This window comes from Bos indicus x Bos taurus, chromosome 5, assembly GCF_003369695.1.
Source record: "Bos indicus x Bos taurus breed Angus x Brahman F1 hybrid chromosome 5, Bos_hybrid_MaternalHap_v2.0, whole genome shotgun sequence".
NCBI lineage: Eukaryota > Metazoa > Chordata > Mammalia > Artiodactyla > Bovidae > Bos > Bos indicus x Bos taurus.
In genome coordinates, this window is record NC_040080.1 from 9,298,329 (window position 1) to 9,321,818 (window position 23,490).

Genomic DNA, 23,490 nt, shown 5'->3' on the forward strand with positions numbered 1-23,490 from the left:
TTGTGGCATGCAGGAGCTTTAGTTGTGGCATTTGAACTCTTGGTTGCAGCATATGGGATCTAGTTCCCTGACCAGGGATTGAACCTAGGCCCCTTGCATTGGGAACATGGAGTGTTAGCCCCTGAACCACCAGGGAAGTTCCAGGAAGTTACTTCTTTTGAGAAAGCTCCTTTAAAACGGAGATGATACAAGAGTGGGTTGATTGAACAATCCAATGAAATAAAAAACTATTCCACCCTCAGTAAGTGGCAGCCAATTTCATTTCAAAGAATGAATGCCTCCAGCACATAACTAACCTTTGCATTGCTATAGTGCTAAAAATGTTTTTGAATCTTCTCTAGAGCTGAGATACAAGATAAGATCTGTTGTTTCCTGTGGCCGCTGAAACAAATTATCAAAAACTGGTGGCTTAAACAACAGAAACTCTACTGCAGTTCTGGAGACAGGAAGTCTGAAAGCAGATGTCGCAGGGCTGGTTTCTTCCAGAGGCTGAGGGAAGAAGCCGACTGCTCCACGCCTCCCTCCCGGCTTATGGCGGCTACAGGTGGCATCAACACCCCTTGGCTAATCTGTTTCCCTCTTCTCGCGGCCTTCCCTTCTTTTTCTCCTCCCTTAGATTCTCTTATTAAGATGCCTGTCATTAGGGTTAGGCCCCATCCTAATTCAGGATGACCTAATCTCTAGATCCTCAGTTCAAAGTATCCTTGGCAAAGACCCTTTCCCCAAATAGGGCCACATTCACAGGTTTTAGATGGGCATGTCTTAGGGATGAGATGGTTGGATGGCATCACTGACTCAATGGACATGAGTTTGAGTAAACTCCGGGAGTTGGTGATGGACAGGGAGGCCTGGCGTGCTGCAGTCCGTGGGGTCGCAGAGTTGGACACGACTGAGCGACTGAATTGTTGAACTGTTGTCTTTGGGAGAGCACTATTGAACCAACTAGAAAAACCCACGTTAATTTATTTTTTCATGTGGTGAACCAGCTTCTCCAACTCTATCTGCTAAATAATCCCTGCTCTCCCTACTGTTTTGTTTTTTCGTTTTGTCCATGCTGCAGGACTTGTGGGATCTTTGTTCCCCAACCAGAGATGGAACCAAGGCCCTTGGCAGTGGTGAAGAGCTGATTAAAGACCCCAATGCTGGGAAAGACTGAAGGCAAAAGGAGAAGGGGTGGCAGAGGATGAGATGGTTAGATAGCATCAATGACTCAGTGGACATGAGTTTGAGCAAACTCTGGGAGACAGTGAAGGACAGAGGAGCCTGGTGTGCTGTAGTCCATAGGGTCGCAAAGAGTTGGACGCAACTTAGCCACTGAAAACCAACAACCACCTTGGCAGTGAGGCCCTTGGGCACTGGACCACCAGGGAAGTCCCTCCCCATTCATTTGTGATATCACCTTTTCAATGTACTAAGTACCTATTTGTACCAAGTTCCCATTTGTAGCCAGCTTATGTCTGGACTCTGCATTCTATTTGTCTGCCTGCTTTTTCTGCCACATTGTTTTAATTACTGTGATTTTGTAATATGTCTTAATATTTGGTAGAGCAAGGCTCCCACCTTAGCTCTGCTTTTTTTAAAATGCCTTAAGATTTTAAGGACCTTGATCTTCCATGTACATCTTAGGATCAGTTTATGAGTGCTTCCCTCCCTGCCCCAAATGCCTTGGGATTTGGGTTGTAATCCTAATGACTTTATAATTTGGAGAAAATTGACTCCTTTAAGACATTAGGTTAGTTCACCCATGAACTATGTCCGTCTTTATTCTGGTCTTCTTTTTATGTCCTTTAGTAGAATCTAAGTGTTCTCCAAGAAGGCCTTGTATGCTCTGTTAGGATAATTGAGAGGGAAGAACATTCTACAACTTACAAATGACTTATTTTTATATATCCCCTCTCTCTGGAGCTTTTTTATCCACATTTTACAGAAAAGGAAACTGAGGCCCAGAAGGGTCCAGGAACTTTGCCAAGAACACACAGAAGCGACAGAGCTGAAACCAGGCCCCCTAGCCCAGGCCCTGGCACTCAACGTGTCTTGCACACTGAGTACCACCCACCCTTGCCCCCGGCTCAGCAAAGGCTTGGGTGAACAGATCTGATGCCAGTCAATCTCTGATTGACAAAGGTAAACCACGGACATTTCGGAGGCTGGCTCACACTTAGTCATTTATTTTAAGACCTGCACAAAGAGACACGCAGCGTAGATATACAGAAGAACAATAAGAATACAGGTTGCCTTGACTTGTTGTGTGAGGGCTTGCCTGGATGAAGATCTGAAGTCTGTCTTGCTTGTGCTACTGCTGTGGAACCTGGTGCTAATGGGCACCTTGCTGGCCCCCAGACTGCAGCCTCCTTCTCCCTCGCTGGCATCCTTGTCCTCAACCACTAGGCACAGGCTGACGGAGGCTGGCCTGAGCCCGCTCAGGGTGGCCGGGTCAGGCCCAGGGAAGCGCTGGCTAAAAGGAATGGTGGTCACTGGAAGGACGGTGGTGACCGCATCCAGATCTTTGGAGGGTGCCTTGCGCAGCCTAGCCCATCCCAGGGACTGCAGGCCACCGCCCCACAGGGCCCTGGCCACCTGTCCCATGGCCACCCCAGCCTGTCCAGGCAGCGGAGCAGCAGGGACACAGCCGTCTGCTGCAGCACAGCCTGTGGCAGCAGCTCCAAGGCCTTGCTGTGCTCATGGTGGAAGTCGACCAGGCTGTAGTAGGCACACTGGGCCACAGACAGCAGAGCGAGGTGGGCCTCCCATCGCAAGTGCCGCTGGAGCCATGGGACGCAGCGGCAGGCTCTGTGCATCAGGGTGGCCAGCAGCTGAAGGCCCCAGCCCCGCGCGATGGTCAGCAGCCGCCACAAGGTCTGCTGGACGGGCAGCAGCACCTCCATGCACAGCCTCTGGGCCAGGAAGAGCACCCCCGTCACCTGTAGATTGCTGCCCCAGAAGACGCAGAAGCCCAGCACGTAGAGAGGCAGGCAGTGGGAAGCCATGTTTGCCATGGCTGCCTGCAGCCCCAGAAGCGGCCGGTAGAATCTCAGCAGGCTGGGCCCACACAGGAGCAGGAGCTGCCAGGTGCCTCGGGCCAGCCCGCTTCCATTCTGCGGCGCATCACCTTGACAGATGGTGGTGGAGGAGCCGGGAGAGGGGCCTTCATGACCCAGAGGCTCTGTGCCCAGCCTCCCGTTCTGGGGGCATGGAGCTGCACTCATGCCACAAGCTCATAGTAACTGGCGTTCTGGCCCAAACGCCCTGTCAGCTGAGCCAGGAGGTTGTGCAACAATCAGTGACAGCACAAAAGGTCAGGGTGTGAACTCTTGTCAAAGAGGGAGCATTGTTGCCTCAATGGGTAAGGGAGGCAGCCTCTGAAGCTATGAAGTTTAGGTGGGGCCTGCTGTGTTCATGCCCACACCTGACAAATGACAGCCTGAGCCTTCTCGGAGCTAGGCCCTGCAATCTCGGCCACCATGAAGCTTATGGTCTGGCAAGAGAGATGACAAACCCAGACAGTGTATTAAAAAGCAGAGTCATCACTTTGCTGACAGAGGTCCATATAGTCAAAATTGTTTTTTCCAGTGGTCATGTACGGATGTGAGAGTTGGACCTTAAAGAAGGCTGAGCGCCGAAGAATTGATGTTTTTAAACTGTGGTGTTGGAGAAGACTCTTGAGATTCTCTTGGACTGCAAGGAGATCAAACCAGTCAATCCTAAAGGAAATCAACCCTGAATATTCATTGGAAGGACTGATGCTGAAGCTGAAGCTCCAATACTTTGGCCACCTGATGCGAAGAGCCGACTCATCGGAAAATACCCTGATGCTGGAAAAGATTGAGTGCAAGAGAAGGGGGAAAGGGAGGATGAGACAGTTGGATGACATCACTGACTCAGTGGACATGAGTTTGAGTCAGGGAGATAGTGAAGGACAGGGAAGCCTGGTGTTCTGCAGTCCATGGGGTCACAGTCAGACACAACTTAATGACTGGACAACAACAAGAGAGATGGACACTGAAATACGCTCATGACAAAACTGCCTCACTCAAGTCCTCTCTTCCCTCTTGCCCTCACACTTCTCCATTTTTTTTTTTTTTCTCTTTCTGCTATGAAAGAAAGCAGAGGGATTGAACCTGGGGCCCTGGAAGTGAGAGAGCTGTGTCCTAACCACCAGACCACCAGGGAATCCCCCTGTGCTTCTCCATTCTGCTTTTCTGGTCCTCCTAACCTCCTGCCGCCAAGGCTGGTCCACACCTTGGGTTTTACCTAGCAGCAGAGAATAACTGCCCTTCAATGATTTGAGCAAAACATGGGCCCTTTTCCATTCCTTACTAGCTCCATTTTGAGAAACTATTGACAGAGGACCATTTATGAACAGTCAGTTCATTTCTTTCCAGACTCTTGATTTTTTCTTTGGATTAAATCAGTAATCAGGGATCAAGTAACCTACCTCCTTTGTTTTGACCTGCTGTAAACAGCTCGCCCAGATGGGCTCGGTGTGTCACCCGGATTTCACTGGTCTGCACAAATGTGCTTAACTGTGTATTCACTGTGGGGTGATGTTCAGGGTGTCATTAGCTGCATCCCATTTTGATCCCTTTCGGAGAACCCTATCTCCCTGAGAAATTTCTTTAAAGCCTTATTCCAGGCACAGTGGATTCCTTTGGCCAGTGTTTATCATGTGGATGTTGTGAATCATGTTACTAAACATATTTATCTTTTGTATTTGGCTGGAAGAGGCTTGAAGCCAAATGGAAGGACTACTATGGCATGAACAGTGGTCTATAATGTGTGTTTTGGGTGTGATCCTGAAACTGAGTGGTGCCCTGTCGGGTTCCCGGTCATGGAGGCCTTTTTGTCCCCCGTTTCTTGTAGGCAAGACTCCAGCCTCCATGACCTTCCCCGAGTTCCAAAAGGCCAGTTCCAACAGTTGCTAATCAAGGGAGGTACAGCCAAGAAACTTTGGCTGAGGAAAGATTAAAGAGACTGTCCAGTGGTTAAGAATCTGCCTCAAAATGCAGGAGACGCAGGTTCAAGTCTGGTCCAGGACCTAGGATCTCACCTGGCACAAAGTAACTAAGCCTCCACACCATAACTACTGAGCCCACATGCTCTGGAGCCACACGCCACAACTAGAAAGTTCCTGTTGCAATGAAAGATCTCATGTGCCATAACTAAGACCCAAGGTAGCCAAATAAATAAATATGTCAAAGAAAAAAAAAAAGATTTAAGGCATCAGAGAAGCTCATCAGAGACCCTACACATACCCTTAATCTTATCAGCAACCTCACCGAAATCTATTGCCATAAAACTTCTCACCAAACTCCCAAGCCCTTTGCCTGGCAAAGCAATAAAGCTTTTATTTCCTGCTTCAGCCAAAACCCTCTGCGTGATTCAATTCTGCACTGGTATATACAGAGAAGCTGAGCTTTTGCCATCAATCCCTCTCTGGCTTCATATTATTTCCCTTCTCTCACATTCTTAGTTTCTTCTTGTTGATTTGCATACATCTTGCTGTATAGCCTTAGACTTGTTCTTAGAAGAAGAGATGATACAGTTAACTCCATAAATGATTCTAAACTTATACACAGAAGTTAATCTATCCTTTATAAAAGTAACACTGTGCTGTGCTTAGTCACTCAGACTCTTTACAACCCCATGGCCTGTAGCTTGCCAGACTCCTCTGTCCTTGGGGATTCTCCAGGTAAGAATACTGGAGCGGGCTGCCAAGCCCTCCTCCAGGGGACCTTCCCAACTCAGGAATCCAACCCAGGTCTCGCGCAATGCAGGCAGATTCTTTACCATCTGAACCACCAGGGAAGCCCAAGAATACTGGAGTGGGTAGCCTACCCCTTCTCCAGGGGATCTTCCCGATTCAGGAATCGAACCAGGGTCTCCGGCATTGCAGGTGGATTCTTTACCAGCTAAGCTACCAGGGAAGCCCCAAAAGTAACACTATCTACCCAATATTCCAAAATGGTTATCTTAACTCCTGCTATCTCTGCTTGCTCTCCCAGGCCCCTAACAGTGACTCATACAAATAGTCCCCAGATCCTATAGATCCTAAAGATCTCCTGATTCTGATCGTTCGTGTCGACTCTCAGGGTCCTTTTCCTGGTCATCCACCTGATGGCTTGCAAGGAATAGTGAAAGCCATACTTTATCCCCATCTTTCAGTTCAGTTCAGTTGCTCAGTTGTGTCTGACTCTTTGCGACCCCATGGACTGCAGCATGCCAGGTTTCCCTGTCCATCACCAACTCCTGGAGCTTACTCAAATTCATATTCATCGAGTCAGTGATGCCATCCAACCATCTCACCCTCTGTCGTCTCCTTCTCCTCCTGCCCTTAATCTTTCCCAGCATCAGGGTCTTTTCAAATGAGTTAGGTCTTCACATCAGGTGGCCAAAGTATTGGAGTTTCAGCTTCAGCATCAGTCCTTCCAATGAACATTCAGGACTGATTTCCTTTAGGATTGACTGGTCAGATCTCCTTGCAGTCCAAGGGACTCTCAAGAGTCTTCTCCAACACCACAGTTCAAAAGCATCAATTCTTCAGTGGTCAGCTTTCTTTATAGTCCAACTATCACATCTATACATGACTACTGGAAAAACCATAACCTTGACTAGACGGACCTTTCTTGGCAAAGTAATGTCTTTGCTTTTTAATGTGCTATCTAGGTTGGTCATAGTTTTTCTTCCAAGGGGCAAGTGTCTTTTAATTTCATGGCTGCAGTCACAATCTGCAGTGATTTTAGAGCCCCCCAAAATAAAGTCTGACACTGTTTCCACTGTTTCCCCATCTATTTGCCATGAAGTGATGGGACTGGATGCCATGATCTTAGTTTTCTGAATGTCGAGTTTTAAGCCAACTTTTTCACTTTCCTCTTTCACTTTCATCAAGGGGCTTTTTAGTTTTTCTTCGCTTTCTGCCATAAGATGCAGATGGTGTCATCTGCATATCTGAGGTTATTGATATTTCTCCCGGCAATCTTGATTCCAGCTTGTGGTTCATCCAGCCCAGCATTTCTCATGATGTACTCTGCATATAAGTTAAATAAGCAGGGTGACAATATAGAGCCTTGACATACTCCTTTCCTGATTTGGAACCAGTCTGTTGTTCCATGTACAGTTCTAATTGTTGCTTCCTGACCTGCATACAGATTTCTCATGAGGCAGGTCAGGTGGTCTGGTACTCCCATCTCTTTTAGAATTTTCCACAGTTTGTTGTGATCTACACAGTCAAAGGTTTTGGCATAGTCAATAAGGCAGATGTTTTTCTGGAACTCTCTTTTTCGATGATCCAGTGGATGTTGGCAATTTGATCCCCATCTTTAGTTGACCTTTTGTCGTTCTTAGGCACAGTGGGCTCGGTACACATTTGCTGAATGAATGAATGAATCCTTCACCTGACAGATGGGAAAGCTGAGGCCTGAGGCAGTATCTCTAGAGGAAAACAATAGAATGGGAAAGACTAGAGATCTCTTCAAGAAAACTGGCATTAATGAAGGAATATTTCATGCAAAGATGAGCACAATAAAGGACAGAAATGGCAAGGACCTAACAGAAGCAGAAGAGATTAAGAAGTGGCAGGAATACACAGACGGACTATACAAAACAGTTCTTAATGACTCCGATAACCATGATGGTGTGGTCACTCACCTAGAGCCAGACATCCTGGGGTGTGAAGTCAAGTGGGCCTTAGGAAGCATTACTACGAACAAAGCTAGTGGAGGTGATGGAATTCAAGCAGAGCTATTTAAAATTCTAAAAGATGATGCTATTAAAGTGCTATATTTAATATGCCAGCAAATTTAGAAAACTCAGCAGAGGCCACAGAACTGGAAAAGATGATGCTGTTAAAGTGCTGCACTCAATATATCAGCAAATTCGGAAAACTCAGCAGAGACCACAAAACTGGAAAAGGTCAATTTTCATTCCAATCCCAAAGAAAGGCAACACCAAAGAATGTTCAAATTACTGTACAACTGCGCTCATTTCACATGCTAACAAGGTCATGCTCAAAATCCTTCAAGCTAAGCTTCCACAGTACATGAACCAAAAACTTTCAGATGTACAAGCTGGATTTAGAAAAGACAGAGGAACCAGAGATCAAATTGCCAACATCTGTTGGATCACAGAAAAAACAAGGGAATTCCAGAAAAAATCTGCTTCTGCTTCAATGACTATGCTGAAGACTTTGACTGTGTGGATCACAACAAACTGTGAAAAATTCTTAAAAGATGGGAATACCAGACCACCTTACTTCTCTCTCCTGAGAAACCTGTATGCAGGTCAAGAAGCAACAGTTAGAAAAAAAAGAAAAGAAGCAACAGTTAGAACCGGACATGAAACAACAGACTGGTTCAAAATGGGAAAGGAGTATGGCAAGACTGTATATTGCCACACTGTAAATTTAACTTATATGCAGAGTAAGTACAGCATGCGAAAGGCCAGGCTGGAACTGGGCCAGTGCCCCTTTCTCATCTTTGATGGCTGGCTCGGAACTGGCCAGTGTGCCGGTAGCTTGCTGATGTGTTCCAGTGAGCGTACACTGAGGCTCAAGGTCTAGTGGAAGCGGACTAGTCTGTTGTTTTGGACCTACTTGGTTTTAATCAGTACGTGGTGTCCTTGGGATTTGTCATTCTTTCAAAGGTTGTGCCCTGCCCCCTTCCCTTTTGTGTCATTCCCACAGCCTGGTGCAGCATCTGACATGCAGCAAGACTTCAGGAAGAATTTCTTATTGAGCGAATGAGTGACTCAGGACCCCGGAGCTCCTTTTCCAGTGAAGAGGCGACTGAACCCTGAGTCTGATGTCATGAAAACCTAACCTAGAATCAGGCTTGAGCTCTGTCCTTTCTTAATTGTATGACTTTTGCCAAATTATTCCTTTTTGGCCTGAACTTAGTTAAGGGACAGTGTGGGCCATAATTCCTTGTCTGCCATTCTGAAATAAAAAGTTGTTATTTATAATGTTAAGTTTCTGGTATAAAGGACAGTGATTTGGTCATATATTCTTTTTCATATTCTTTTCCACTATGGTTTATTATAGGATATTGAATATAGTTCCCTGTGGCATATAGTAGGACCTTGTTTCTCTATTTTATATACAGAAATTTGTATCTAATCCCAATCTCCCAATTCATTCCTTCCCTAACCCTTTTTCTCTTTGGTAAGCATACCTTTGTCTTCTATGTGAGTCTGCTTCTGTTTGGTAAATAAGTTCATTCGTATCATATTTTAGATTCCATGAGTGATATCACAGTATTTGTCTTTTTCTGTCTTCACTCAGTATGATACTCTCTAGGTCCATCCATATTGCTGTAAATTGAATTATGAAAAAACTTAAGTCAGTTGGTGGCAAAAACGAAAGTAATCTGAATTTTTTAGGCAGCAAAGTTAGCCTTGAACTGTGGGGCTATTTATTCCACTCCATGTGAATATTCATGTCTCTTTACAGAATTAATGTGTTTCATTAAAGAGCTTAGGGAGGATTACATAATATACAGTATGTGCACCATATTGCATGATATTATCTAAAACATGAAAAATGCTGAATTTGGAAACAGATCTGGCCCCAAAGATTTCCAATAAGGGGCTGAGAACTCTCAACACTGCCACTGAGGGATGGAGTGAAGGTTAAATGAGAACGCTTTCTTAATAACGGTGTGAGCAATGGCCAGGCCCAGAATCAAAGAACAGAACAGGGTGGGATGGAGGTGGAAAGTGGAAAAGTGTGTGTGTGTGTTCACCCACAGAAAAGAGGCTGGAGCAGCTAGTTAGGGCAGATTCTTGGCTTGCAGGCTCAGGAGTTAAGCCTTAAACCAGAGGAAATAACTAGGAGTGGGGGTGGGGAAGGGCACGGGAAGTAACCAAAAGATAATAATCTGGATGGACAAGCCTGGCGGCAGGGAGAGCAACTAGGAGACTCCTAGGTGACCACGAGCCCAGGCAGAGATCAGCGAGGGTCCTTCATGCAGAGGATCTGGGAGGCAGGGAGAGCCAGGCTTCGTGACACCCGGCAGCTGGTGAGGGTTTCTCCGCCTCAGACCTTTAGAATCAAGCGCCAGTCCCCGCAGCCCGATACTGGGAGAAATGGCCTAGATGGAGCTAGAGGGAGGGGAAACCCCAAATTAGCACGCATTAAAGGCAAGCTGGTGTCGGGAAGCGCCTCTGAGTTGGGAACCAGGAAAACCAGGGGCTCAGTCTTTTCTCTCCAACTTTGAGTTGGTGGGGGCTGTGCAACTGATTCCACTTCGACATGCCTGCAAAATGGCAACATCGATGATCTAGAGTGCCGGACGGAAATGATATACCACGTGAGAAAACGCTTTGGAACTGAAGCCCCAATAGGGTTATTCAATTCCAGAAGTGACTGACCCTTTTCCTTCACCGTAATAGCGCGTTTCAACGTTTCCTCAAAAGTTGGCTACTGTCCAACGCTTGTAGGGCGATAGTATTTTGATATTCCGCCGGCGCGTCCTAGAATTTTCAGGAAGTGTGATCCCAGCCGCTCGCCGTAGGACCTCTAAATCCCACCTACCAAACTGACGCCCTGGTCGGAACGCAAGCAAGGCGAGAACGAGCATGCGCGGAAATGGAGTCCAGCGTCGGCCCCGCGACCCGACGTCTGCCGCGGGTGCGCGCTCGCACGCCGGAAGGGGCGGAGCCAGACTAGGATTTATATATCTCGCGCGGCTAGCGGGCCGACCTCTACCGGCAGCTTCCGACGGCAGCATGGTATGTAGTGTCATGGCGGCTTCCTCTTTGTCGTGGTGGCAGGGCTGAATCCGCGGCACATCCCCGCCATCTCGGTTCACCCGGCGCCGGGGTTCTGCTGTAATATCACGGGGCACTCAGCGGAACCCGCGGCCAGGTCTATTTCCTGAAAACGTCCGGGACTTGAGGGTGGTTTGGGGCCTGCCTGTCGGCTGGCTAGAGGCCTTGGCTTGTGGGGCCTGGGCCCGACGGTTTTCAAACCATGGACTATTCCTAGATTTTTATCTCAGCATTTGAGATCCAAGTCGTGAGCCCTTTGGCAGGAGGACCTTGTGTGCGATTGTTTGGCTCTAGTGTTAAAGAGGTTCAGAAATCCAGGCCGGCAGGCTGGAGAGGGTATTCGGGACAGGGGTTGTTGAGGCCTCATTCTGAAACGTCTGGGAACGTTGGTACAACTCCTTTGGCCTCTAGAGTTGTCAGAAACCAGAAATGATGAACTTACTGACGGGCGGACAGAGACACTGTGCTGATTGTCAGGTTCTGATTTGGCTCTGTCGAATTCTAGTGGCCACCATTTTCCGGTTTGGCTCCCGTTGGGAGCATGGGGAATCCTTCAGTACCATTGTCCACCACCCAGCCCTTTGACAAGGAGTCCCTGGGCAAAATGGCAATAATGATGATCAGAGTCTTGAGTGTAAGGCTTGTTAAGCGATCCTTAATGCGACTCTCTGCTGTGTGTTTGTCTTCTTAAAGAGGAAAAGGGGGATGGTTTGTTTTTAAGTTACAAGGTGAGGGGTTGAGGGGTTGAAGTAAATGTTCAAGTTTGACTGAGTAATACCTTTTGGATGTGTGATTACAAATAATTAAACAATTCTGAATGTAGATATCTTACCTGGGTTGCTGGCATGGAGTCGTCATTGCTTGAAATCCTCCTAAAACCTAGGCCTCTGGGAACAAAGCTCCTCAGAAGGTGCTAATGTTCTTCTATTTCTCTTAGTCTCACAGGAAGTTCTCTGCTCCCAGGCATGGGTCCCTGGGCTTCCTGCCTCGGAAGCGCAGCAGCCGGCACCGCGGGAAGGTGAAGAGCTTCCCCAAGGATGACTCTTCCAAGCCTGTGCACCTCACTGCCTTTCTTGGCTACAAGGCTGGCATGACCCACATTGTGAGGGAGGTCGATAGGCCAGGGTCCAGTAAGTACATGCTGCATCTTTCTAGCTGATGGGAGAGCTGGAGTTGACTAGATGGGGCCAAGCAGTCAGAATGGAGCAGGCTTTGGCGAGATCAACAGAACTTCTGGACTTCAGAATGGAAATATATTTTAGGATTGATTAGTATTCCGGAGTTCAGGTGACTGGCATTGTTCTGGGCAGAGGGGTGTAATGAAGTCAAGGAGCGTGGTGAGTAAATTTGTTAAGAGCCAAAGAACAGAAAGGTTCCCCCGCTGGCTCAGTGGTAAAAGAACCTGCCTGCTAAGCAGGAGACCCCTGGGTCGGTAAGATCCCTGGAAAAGGAAATGGCAGCACATTGCAGTATTTTTTTCCTGGGAAATTGAAGTAGAAAAGTGACTAGAACATGTAGCACTGATGACTGAAACAGATAGTGTTAGACAGTTAAAACGGTTTCTGGGCTCTAGTGTTACTGCCTTACTATACTTAGTATTCTTGTATTCTGAAAGCAATAAGGAATTTGTCTCTAGAGATGGCTGCAACAGACCAGAGCTGGAGCCAGACTTATGTGGTTGAGTAGGGTCCAGATGGTTTTCATTGAGTTGAAAATATCTGCGCGCCAGCTGAACAGTCTGCAGTGAGGACAGGCCTGAGAGGTGCAGACTTCTGCAGACCCGTCCTGTGAAGCAGATTGCTGGCCTGGAAGGGTGCGTGTGGGGACTCGCTAGTCCACTCAGCTTTGACCACCTACTTTATTTGCAGAGGTGAACAAGAAGGAAGTGGTGGAGGCTGTGACCATCGTGGAGACTCCGCCCATGGTGATTGTGGGCATCGTGGGCTACGTGGAAACACCCCGAGGCCTCCGGACCTTTAAGACCATCTTTGCTGAGCATATCAGCGACGAGTGCAAAAGGCGCTTCTACAAGAACTGGTAAGGGAGCCGCGGCTCGGCTCACCCTGGGCTGGGCCAGGGGAAAGGGCTGTGTGCTTTGTGGGGCCTCAGCTCCGTAGTCGGTGGCAGGGCAGCTGCTTTGGCGTCACATTTAGTCGCCTCTTGGGCAGAACAGTTCTCAGGAACAATGGGAGCAGCGTCCCGGGACATTTCCTTTGGTGTTGACCTCGGGTGCTGCCTCAGTTCGGCAATCCTTTAGGTTGCTGACAAGTATGGGGGTCTGTTTAGAGTGGTAACTGATACCCCCAGCCCACCCCAGGTGTGTGGTCTGGTTAATGGCTAATTTGGAGCAAGAATTTATTTGTGTGTCCGAATGTTGTGTTTCATTATTAACCTTGTGGACCTCTGCTCAGCTCCGCTCGGCTCTGCCCGATGAGCTCCATCCAGGCTCCGCTTGCCGGTGGAAAAGGCTCCTTAGAAGCCGGCAATGAGCCCCGTCCCCACACGGTGCCTGTGTGCCTCCCCCTCACCCGTTGGAGGGCTGATGAAGGCTGGCACCTGGGCCCCCTCCCCAACTCTGCTCTGCTCCTGAAGGCATAAGTCCAAGAAGAAGGCCTTCACCAAATACTGCAAGAAGTGGCAGGACGCAGACGGCAAGAAGCAGCTTGAGAGGGACTTCAGCAGCATGAAGAAGTACTGTCAGGTCATCCGTGTCATTGCCCACACCCAGGTGAGTGCTGGCCAGGGCCACGGGGAGGGTCACTGCCCGCTGCTGCCCGGCTGAGGGATGGCCTACGTGGTCACCGGTGGCTCTGGGGGGCACTCTGTTATCTTCTGAATTGACTCTGTGCTCAGACTGGTTTTGTGCCAGACCTCGTGATTTTAGGGACAGTAAGATTTTCAGGTCCTTAAATGTATTTTCCTGGGGGACGAGAGATTGTTAAAAGCAACAGTCCAGCCAAGGCCCTGCCTTGAGACCTGGGTTCCTGAGGCCAGAATATAAGGACGCAGGGTAGCTTGAGAAAGCATCCAGTGGCTCCACGCAGGGTTTTTTGTTACCAGCAGAGGGCACTGTGTCCCCAGTGAATCTTAATTAGATAAAACCATGACCTGTTTTTAGGAAAACTGGTTGAAGGAATTGGTGAATCATAACTTACGTAGGTAGTCTAGCACCTAACTGAAAATAGTGTTGAGAGGCTGACTTGAGTTGAATTAGCTTTAGCTTTTAGTTTTCTGGGTTAGACTGGGTATAACCCAGTTGTTAAACCTGTGTGTGTACCTGTCATTTCTAAGTGAAGAGTAGTCTTGTGTGGTTAGTGGTGACCACGTTACCACAGATCCGTGCTGTGTCCACTAAAGGTAGCTCAGTAGTACAGCACTGGGCAGCTTTTAAAAAGCTTTGTTTGGATTTTGGTCCTCATAGCTTGTATTTGCAGCCTTACACTGCTCTTTTAAAAAGTGGCTTATTGGCAGTTAACAGCGTGCTAGATGGCTAGGGTAAACCAGAGCAGATACCCCAAAGGCACTGGCCAAAACGACCAGTCGGGAACAGGGAGCTGGTTGGTGGAAGGTTCTTGGTATTTGGCCCGGCTTGTGGTCCTCTCACGCTGAATCCCCTGTGCCTTTCTAGATGCGCCTGCTTCCTCTGCGCCAGAAGAAGGCCCACCTCATGGAGGTCCAGGTGAACGGAGGCACTGTGGCCGAGAAACTGGACTGGGCCCGTGAGAGGCTCGAGCAGCAGGTCCCTGTGAGCCAAGTGTTTGGCCAGGATGAGATGATTGATGTCATTGGGGTGACCAAGGGCAAAGGCTACAAAGGTGAGCTTTGCAGTGGCCTGCGTTGCTGTGGTTACCCTGGGAGAGTGATGTCGGGCCGCGCTGTTCAGTGATGAGGCCCTGGAATGAGCGCTGGGCACAGCGCCCGAGTCAGACTGCGGAAATGTTCCTTGCTGCCTTCCTTCTGAGAACAGCTCTGGTCAGGTGGTTGGGTCAGCGTGTGGGATTGGGGTGAATGGTTTTCAAACACACTGCAAAACACTGGGCTCGGGGCTTCGTGAATCCTCTTGGGTCCACGTGATATTCTGGTACAGGGATGATTCTCTAAGACCTGAACTTGTTGCTGAAAAGGGTTATGTCTAAGCTGATAATCACCTTGGATGGATGGAGGTATAGTAAGGGAGAGGATTGTTGCAGTCAGGTGTTGTATTTCTTTGGACAAAGTACCACGAACTGAAGTTGGGCATTCATAGCACGAAAGGGCCAGTGGCATGGTGCTAGGCATCATGTTAACAGCCTGTGTCTCTTCCAGGTGTCACCAGCCGTTGGCACACCAAGAAGCTGCCCCGTAAGACCCACCGAGGACTGCGCAAGGTTGCCTGTATTGGGGCGTGGCATCCTGCCCGGGTGGCCTTCTCTGTGGCTCGGGCTGGGCAGAAAGGCTACCATCACCGCACTGAGATCAACAAGAAGGTGAAGTGCACGTGGGGGCCCTGTGGAGACTTCAGCCTTAGGGGAGCAGAGTGGCTCCGCTTTGGGGATTGTGTGGGGTTCTGGTCCTTGTCATCAGTCCACTGGGTGGAGCATCACGTGGACTTAGTTGCTCATGCCTGGTGGCACAGTTGTGACTCGTCAGTGTCCTGGTTTGTAAAGTGCCATCCTTGAACGTGATTCTGGTCAGGTTGAGGATGGGAGCCTCGTTTATCCTCTTCTGTCCCGTGGTGTTGGAGAGGCCCCATCCCTTATCTCCCTGGATGGCATTGTTCAGGCCCAGGCAGCTTTTCTTTGCTGCAAACCTGGGACGCCCCATCACGAGGGTCAAGGTCATAACTGCTTTCCCAGAGTCCTTTGCAGGCTACCCTGCCCCCAAGTTGGGGAATCATTTGTCCCTAATGGCAGTCCTTGCCTCCAGTCAACCTGAGTCCCTGCCTTGTTTTCTTGTTAATCAAATATTTATGCTCATTTCTTCCTTCAGATCTACAAGATTGGTCAGGGCTACCTCATCAAGGACGGCAAACTGATCAAGAACAATGCCTCTACTGATTACGATCTGTCTGACAAGAGCATCAACCCTCTGGTGAGTAATGGGAGCTGTCCTTGCAAATCCTGTCTGGTCTGGCCGGGGATTTCCCTGAGTCCCAGGCCTCCCACAAGGGCCAGGATCAGTTTTTACCCACAGTTCACTGGTCCCCTGGGCAGCATCCAGCTGTGGTGGGGACTGTTTGGTGCGGGGTGGGGCCAGCTGTGCAGTGATGAGACCCTGGAATGAGCGCTGGGCACAGCGCCCGAGTCAGACTGCGGAAGTATTCCTTGCTGCCTTCCTTCTGAGAACAGCTCTGGTCAGGTGGCTGTCCTGGGCCCACGAGGCCCAGGGCGTGGGTGTTGTCAGACCTGGCTACAGCCTCATGCTTGATCTGTGCTGACCCGATGACCTTGCTCCTTTCCAGGGTGGCTTTGTCCACTACGGTGAGGTGACCAATGACTTTGTCATGCTCAAAGGCTGCGTGGTGGGAACCAAGAAGCGAGTGCTCACTCTGCGCAAGGTGAGGCTGGGCGGGGAGTGCCGAGCTCTGTTAGGGGAGTTGGTTGGGAGGAAAAGCAGGAACCGCTATGCCTGACGTCTTAGGAGGAGAAGATTCCCTGTCTGGCCTGGCCCACATGTTTGTTGCTTGCTTATATATATATTCCTCATCTGTATCCTTGCCTCATCCCTCTAAGATGAAGGGCTGTGAACTAAGGTGGTACAGGCAAAGGCTTGGCTCTCTAACCTTCCCCTTTTGGCCCACAGTCCTTGCTGGTACAGACCAAACGGCGGGCCCTGGAGAAGATCGACCTCAAATTTATTGATACCACCTCCAAATTTGGTCATGGTCGCTTCCAGACTGTGGAGGAGAAGAAAGCCTTCATGGTGAGTACTTAGCTTGCTGCCCTCAGGCTGGGGTGGGGGTGGCTTTCAGCTTCTGTCACCTGTCAGCCTGCCCATGTGGTGCTGATACAAAAGGTGCTTCTTTTGTGCCAGGGCAGGGGAGACCAGTCCAGAGTCTGGCCACTGGGGTTGGGAAAGTTGTGACTGCTGCCTTCCGTCTCTAACCTGGCTGCTTTTCTCTCCACAGGGACCACTTAAGAAGGACCGAATTGCAAAGGAAGAAGGGGCCTAATAGAACAGATTGTACAGCTGGTAGAACCTCAATAAAATTATTTTCCAGTGACATCTGCCTCTGACTTTGCTTTCTCAGTTTTGGCTGCTTCCCTTGGGCCCTCATGCTCCCTGGGTCCCCCCAGCTGTTTGCCCTACCACGGTGGCCCCATGCCTGGTGAAGATAAAGCAAAAGTTGAGAGCCAGCAGCTTGGGGAGTGAGCTTTGTGTGAAATGTTTGTCATTGGGTAAGGCGTCTGGGTCACTTGGGTGGCAGTGCACGATCTGGAGTCATTGTCACCCACTGGCAGGGCAGACCCTGGCTCTGCTGAGTGTCCAGCTACATGGTTTAGTCACTGATCACTGGAGGGATTCCAGTTGGGGCTTGCTGAGGTTCTTTCGTAGCCATCAGCCAGATTCTGGCTGTGGGAGAGAATGGATGTCAAGCAGAAGGGCCCCTTGGGGCTCAGAACACGAATTTGCTTTGTGGCAGGCCCTGGTGATTAAAATCGACTTCATTAGAATGAGAATACGGGTTGGTGGGGGCTGAGTGCCTTGACCTGGCTCACCTGGCTGGTCATGTTACTGAAACCCTATGTGCATTCTGGTCTCTCTCCGGTCCCTCTGTTGTGCTGACCATTGTTGAGCATCTGGCATCTTGCAGGTCAGTCAGCAAACTCCTGGGAGATGGAGAGGGAAGCCTGGCGTGCTGCAGTACGTGGGGTTGCAAAGAGTCAGACATACAGTAACTGAACAACAGGCTGTTGAGCAGCTTGGTTCCTGGATCTCTGCACTGGCATCTGGGGTCTCGCCCACCCTTTGGTGCAGTGAATCCCAGCATCTCCTTTCCAATCCAAGCTGCCCACATCATCTGCCTATGTGGCATGTTTTGCTTTGGCCCCACCTAAGCAGGGCAGAGACCACAGCCCCCGCACTTCTGACATCCCTGCCCCGCATCTTGGCAGCCAGCGTTCCGGTATTCTCTGAGCCTTGGTTTTCTATTCTTTGGAGGAGTCGTAATGGGAAGATTGGCCCAGCGAGCATGTGTGCTCCACTGTCGACTGACCCAATGGACTGTGTGCAGCATGCCAGGCTCCCCTGTGCCATTTTGCAGACAAGAGTCCAGGAGTGGGTTGCTATTTCCTTCATGGGATCTCCCTGACCCAGGAATCTAACCCAAGGCACTGTGGGTTCTGTGTCAGGATTACTGGAGGCAGCCTGAGTTGAGCCTCTGGTTCTGAATAAACATGCCCCCCCACACCCCCACCCCTGCCCCCTCCACGCTTGGGTGGGTTCTGTGGTAGAGGAGGCTGAGCAAGAACCCTGAAGTCTGGGGCCCCTCCACCATCTGTTTGCCCAGCTTTCCTGGAGTCCCTTCGGAGCTGAGTAGGGCAGTGGGCCTCAAAGCCAGCCTCTGCTAGTTTGCTACCCTCGCAGCACGTTTTCCCAGGACCTGGGCCCTTACTGGCGGGAGCTGCACTCAAGGCTGGAGCCACCAGGGGGCGAGAGTGGGCAGCACCCAGTTGGGACAGCCTTGCAGGACTCTGGACTTTGCGGGGGGTTCAGTTCCCTCCCCAACCAGGGCTCTTCAAGATGCCCCATAGTCCCCGGCGTCAAGCCCACAGCCAGAGGGTCAGGACCTGCCCCAAGGCCCCCAGGCAGCTCTGGCAGAACCAGAGCATGGGAGCTGGGTTCCTGGTCTTGTCGCTGCAGAAGCTCCTCTCCAGTCACGTTCTGGGGAAGGTGCTGAGATGGTTGAGGCCCCACCTCGTCCCCTCACCCACCCCAGTTGCCTTTGCCTCTGAGCCTGTGGGCCTCCGCGGACCTTATGTCAGCCCTGGAGCCTAGCTGCCCATCCAGCCCAGGTTGGAAAGGCTTTGTTGGTTTGAGATGTCTTGGCTGGGCCTCACTCCCTTTTAGGAATCTGCCCAGGTGTAGAGGATGACTGGGGATGTGGGGTCCAGAGAACAGGCTGATGGCGTCCACACATGCACCCAACAGCAGAGACAGACCGCACCCTCCTGGCCCCACACCTGTGCACAGAGACTTCAAGAGCAGGCTTGCCTGACTGAGCCCCTGTCTGCCGACCATCCCCATATCCCCATGTCCCCATCTCCTTGTTTCTGCCCTGCCCCTGGCCAGGGACTGATCTTGGGCACCTCCCAAATCACAGATCTGAACCTCGGCCTCAGCTGGTTGGAGACAGACACCTTGGCAGTGGTGGTTGTGGGACCTAGTGCAGAAGGTGGGTCCAGTGGGTGCACAGAACGGCTGGAGCTGTGGTCAGAATGAGAATTTGGGCTTCCCAGGGGCAGCAGTAAGCCCACGCATGTGTGTGGGATCAGCTTCACTCTTAAGAAACCCAGAGTGCCCGCCAGACACACAGGTGCTGGGGAAGCCGTGCTGAACTTAGAGGCCCAGCTCTTGAGCTTATCCTCTAGCTGGGGAGGGCAGACAGCAAACACGAGCAAACAGGACAGTTTTAGGAGTGACGAGGGACTTCCCTGGTGGCCCAGTAGTTAAGACCGCGCTTCCACTGCAGGGGGTACAGATTCTATCCCCGGTCGGGGAAATAAGATCCTAGGCTGTGTCTCACAGCCTAAAAGAGTAAAAAAAATAAAACACTGGTCTGCTAAGGTTTATTATTTAGATAATAGAAGCGATGGATGCTTTGGCCCTGAATCAAGGCCAGAAGTTTGCGGAAGCTGTCAGTGTTAAGCAGGAGCCTAAAGAAATCTTTGTGTGGTCTGTTGGCCTTTTCAGAACTTTAAAAATGAAATAGTCAAATGATTCGAAAGAAACGTCTGAGTCATTGGTGATAGATGTGGGCTAATACTTGCTTGTAGTTGATTAATGCATTTGTTAGTTGATTCCAGAATTTAGAGATCCCTGATATAACTTGGGGCTTCCCAGGTAGCTCAGTGGTAAAGAATCTGCCTCCCAATGCAGGAGACATGGATCCAATCCTTGGGTTGGGAGGATCCCCTGGAGGAAGAAATGGCAACCCACTCCAGTATTCTTGCCTGGAAAATCCCAGGGACAGAGGAGCCTGGCGGGCTACAGTCCATGGGGTTGCAAAGAGGCAGACAGAACTGAGCATACACACAGGATTTAACGTGTTCTTTAGAATTACGATACTGTTAGTAAATCCAATTACTACAAAAAGAATTGCTGTGGATCTAAAAACAGTAGGATGATTCTGAATTGTGCGTGCTGTGTAGCTCCAATCCATGGGATTCTCCAGGCGAGAATATTGGGGTGGACTGCTATTTCCTCCCCCAGGAGTTCTTTCCAACCCAGGGATTGAATCTGTGTCTCTTGGCAGGCAGGTTCTTCACGACTGGGGCCACCCGGGAAGCCCCTCTAAACTGTGAGCTTCTTTTGAATATTACCGTTTTGTAAGGTCAGGGTCCTGACTGGTATATTTTACTCTTCATTCAAATTGGAAACTTATATTTACTATTGGGTTGTAAAACTTTTTGAGCTGAGTCTTGGATTATGAGGGGCTTCCCAAGTGGCACTAGTGGTAAAGAACCTGCCTGCCAATGCCGGAGACTTAAGGAGACATGGGTTCGATCCCTGGGTTGGGAAGATCCCCTGGAGGAAGGCATGGCAACCCACTCCAGTATTCTTGCCTGGAGAATCCCATGGACGGAGGAGTCTGATGAGCTACCGTCCATAGGGTCACAAAGAGTCGGACATGACTGAAGCGACTTACACACACGCGCGCACACACACACATTGGTTAGTGAAAGGGCTCTATATTATAGACATTGACTGAGAACGTTACTTTCATAGTGTATGCTTTTTTGGCTGTGCCATGCAGCTTGTGGGATCTTAGTTCTCTGACCAGGGATTGAACACAGGCCTCGGCAGTGAAAGCATGGCATCTTAACCATTGGACTGCCAGGGAACTCCGCTAAATGCACTTTTAAAAGAAGAAGAGGGAGGGGGGTTCAGGATGGGAGACACATGTACACATGGCTGATTCATGTCAATGTATGGCAAAAATCACAACAATATTATAAAGTAATTAGCCTTCAATTAATTAATTTTTAAAAAAGAAGTGCTAAATGCTGTAAAGAAATAAAACAGGGATCGAGAGAGATGGGGCAGGGGAGGCCTTTCTGAAACCTGAGGGTATATCGGATCCAACCTCGTGGAGCTCTAAGGGCTGAACATGCCCCACTCAAAGAGACCAGTGGGCACATAGGCCCTGAGGTGGGAACGAGGCTTTGGGGCTCAGATCTGAGCTCTCAAAGGAAGCAACTCTCCAGGGGAAGTCTGGAGAGTGAGTGAGCATATAGTAGATGCTCAATAAACGTTCCCTGCATCTCTGGGACTCATCAATGCTTGGGTTCATCTGGGTGTCCCATATGGGGGTCCCCAGGCCTTTCCGTGGACCCGCAGTGGGCGGAACAGCAGTCCGGGCCTCCTGAGATCCGTGTCTGAGCGTGTCACGGAGAGCGGTCTCCAAGTGCCCCCGGAGGTCTGTGCTTCCTGTCACCAGAACCCCATACAGGCCTCTCTGGAATCCTGCGGTGACAAAACAAGGAGCCTCATTCCATTCCTCCTGAAAAAAAGAATAAAGAAAATACTTGCTGGAAATTTCTGAGCAAGTGAGAACATGGAGACGGCAGAAGCCACCATCGCCTTAAAAGGCAGAGCCAGCGACTTTGTGGAGCTCACCTGGAGACGGGCTTGGGGTGGAGGTGCTCTTCCCCAATCCTTGTCCCTCAGTCCTCATCCCCCATCACCCCCAGCCCTGCCCCTGCCCCGTGGGTGCCTGGCCTTGGCTTCCAGCGACCTCACCCTTCTCCCATCGGCTCTCTGCACGCAGCGGCTTGTCTGAAGCTTCTGTGGGTCCCCCGCCCTCCTTACGACATCCTGCTGCTAGGCTGGCACTCAGAGCCTGCTGTCCCCTCCAGCTTCCTATGCCTTCCGGAATCCGGTCTCCTGGCTGCTCCCAGGAACCCCCAAGAGCTCTTCCTGTCCTTCCAGCAGAGGCTCCAAAGCCTGAGCTGGACCCCTGCGAGGAGAGAGGGTTAACATCTACGAGCCCAGGAATGAGGGAGGTGGCATCCAGGACACTTCCAGGCCCTATTAACACATTGTTGTTCAGCCGCTAAGTTGTGTCTGACTCTTCTGTGACCCCATGAACTGTTGCCGGCAGGCTTCTCTATCCATGGGATTTCCCAGGCAAGAATACTTGAGTAGGTTGCCATTTCCTTCTCCAGGGATCTTCCTGACCCAGGGGTTGAACTCACATCTCCTGCATTGGCATGTGGATTCTTTACCACTGAGCTACCAGAGAAGCCCCTATTAACATCAGAACTGTTAAATGTTGAATGACTGCCCGTGGCACCCATCAGCCCTCTGGATCCACAATGCTGCCCAGGGCCCAACTTCACCAGCTCCTTGCCCTTGATAACCAGCACTCACGTTGACTTTGAAGGCCTCCAGAGGGTGGTGCCTGGGTTAGAGGTGGTAGTAACTATGAATAATTTATACCTATCGGGCACTGTCCTATATCCTTCATATATATAAACTCAATACTCAGGCAAAGGAGAAAAGGAAAGATACATTCATCTGAATGCAGAGTTCCAAAGGAGAGCTAAGAAAGCCTTCCTAGGTGATCAATGCAAAGAAACAGAGGAAAACAATAGAAATGGGCAAGACTAGAGATCTCTTCAAGAAAATTAGAGATACCAAGGGAACATTTCATGCAAAGATGGGTTCAATAAAGGACAGAAATGGTATGGACCTAACAGAAGCAGAAGATATTAAGAAGAGGTGGCAAGAATATACAGAAGAACTGTACAGAAAAAATCTTCATGACCCAAATAACCACAATGGTGTGATCACTCACCTAAAGCCAGACATCCTGGAGTGTGAAGTCAAGTGTGCCTTAGGAAGCATCACTATTAACAGAGCTAAAGGAGGTGGAATTCCAGCTGGGCTATTTCAAATCCTGAAAGATGATGCTGTGGAAGTGCTGCACTCAATATACCAGCAAATTTGGGAAACTCAGCAGTGGCTGCAGGCCTGGAAAAGGTCAGTTTTCATTCCAATCCCGAAGAAAGGCAATGCCAAAGAATGTTCAAATTACCTCACAATTGCACTCATCTCACATGCTAGCAAAGTAATGCTCAAAATTCTCCAAGTTAGGCTTCAAAAGTACGTGAACCGAGGACTTCCAGATGTTCAAGCTGGATTTAGAAAAGGCAGAGGAACCAAAGATAAAATTGCCAACATCCACTGGATCAAAGAAAAAGCAAGAGGGTTCCAAGAAAACATCTACTTCTGCTTCACTGACTACACTAAAGCCTTTGATGGTGTGGATCACAGTAAACTGTGGAAAATTCTTAAAGAGATGGGAATATCAGACCACCTTACCTGTCTCCTGAGAAATCTGTATGCAGATCAAGGAGTAAAAGTTAGAACCGAACATGGAACAATAGACTGGTTCCAAACTGGGAAAGGATTATGTCAAGGCTGTATATTGTCACCTTGCTTATTTAACTTATATGAAGAATACAGCATGCGAAATGCCAGACTGGATGAAGCACAAGCTGGAATCAAGATTGCTGGGAGAAATAT

The 23,490-nt window shown here is 49.6% G+C and overlaps 2 protein-coding genes and 5 non-coding genes across 7 annotated transcripts in view; 6 read left to right on the plus strand and 1 right to left on the minus strand.

Annotated features, from left to right (window-relative positions):
* The first annotated feature begins 10,554 nt into the window (after positions 1-10,554).
* Positions 10,555-16,963, plus strand: RPL3 (ribosomal protein L3). The gene is made up of 10 exons (XM_027540742.1): positions 10,555-10,722; positions 11,699-11,891; positions 12,630-12,798; positions 13,354-13,489; positions 14,390-14,576; positions 15,067-15,227; positions 15,730-15,831; positions 16,202-16,297; positions 16,543-16,662; positions 16,868-16,963. Exons 1-10 carry the CDS (start codon positions 10,570-10,572, stop codon positions 16,910-16,912), a joined length of 1,362 nt encoding a protein of 453 aa, XP_027396543.1. The 5' UTR covers positions 10,555-10,569; the 3' UTR covers positions 16,913-16,963.
* Positions 11,186-11,249, plus strand: LOC113893839. Its single transcript, XR_003511362.1, has one exon. It is a non-coding gene; the product is annotated as a small nucleolar RNA SNORD43 (small nucleolar RNA).
* On the plus strand, positions 13,298-13,353 carry LOC113893866. Its single transcript, XR_003511386.1, has one exon. It is a non-coding gene; the product is annotated as a small nucleolar RNA U82P (small nucleolar RNA).
* On the plus strand, positions 14,636-14,729 carry LOC113893860. Its single transcript, XR_003511383.1, has one exon. It is a non-coding gene; the product is annotated as a small nucleolar RNA U83B (small nucleolar RNA).
* On the plus strand, positions 15,996-16,089 carry LOC113893861. Its single transcript, XR_003511384.1, has one exon. It is a non-coding gene; the product is annotated as a small nucleolar RNA U83B (small nucleolar RNA).
* Positions 16,964-19,561: 2,598 nt separating the features above from the next.
* LOC113893849 lies at positions 19,562-19,696 on the plus strand. Its single transcript, XR_003511372.1, has one exon. It is a non-coding gene; the product is annotated as a small nucleolar RNA SNORA2/SNORA34 family (small nucleolar RNA).
* A 1,226-nt stretch (positions 19,697-20,922) lies between these two features.
* LOC113892211 overlaps positions 20,923-23,490 on the minus strand; it is a 60,061-nt gene continuing 57,493 nt past the window's right edge. Inside the window, exon 2 of the mRNA XM_027540744.1 lies at positions 20,923-21,463. Coding sequence (XP_027396545.1) covers positions 21,394-21,463 — 70 coding nt within the window. The 3' untranslated portion in view covers positions 20,923-21,393. The remainder of the gene's footprint in view (positions 21,464-23,490) is intronic.

Bases quoted from the DNA above. Each gene is read 5' to 3' on its own strand.
- RPL3 (XM_027540742.1), top strand. From the start codon at position 10,570: ATGCGCGGAAATGGAGTCCAGCGTCGGCCCCGCGACCCGACGTCTGCC. The intron at 14,577-15,066 runs GTGAGCTTTGCA...TGTCTCTTCCAG, and splicing joins CAAGGGCAAAGGCTACAAAG to GTGTCACCAGCCGTTGGCAC. The intron at 15,228-15,729 runs GTGAAGTGCACG...TTCTTCCTTCAG, and splicing joins GCACTGAGATCAACAAGAAG to ATCTACAAGATTGGTCAGGG.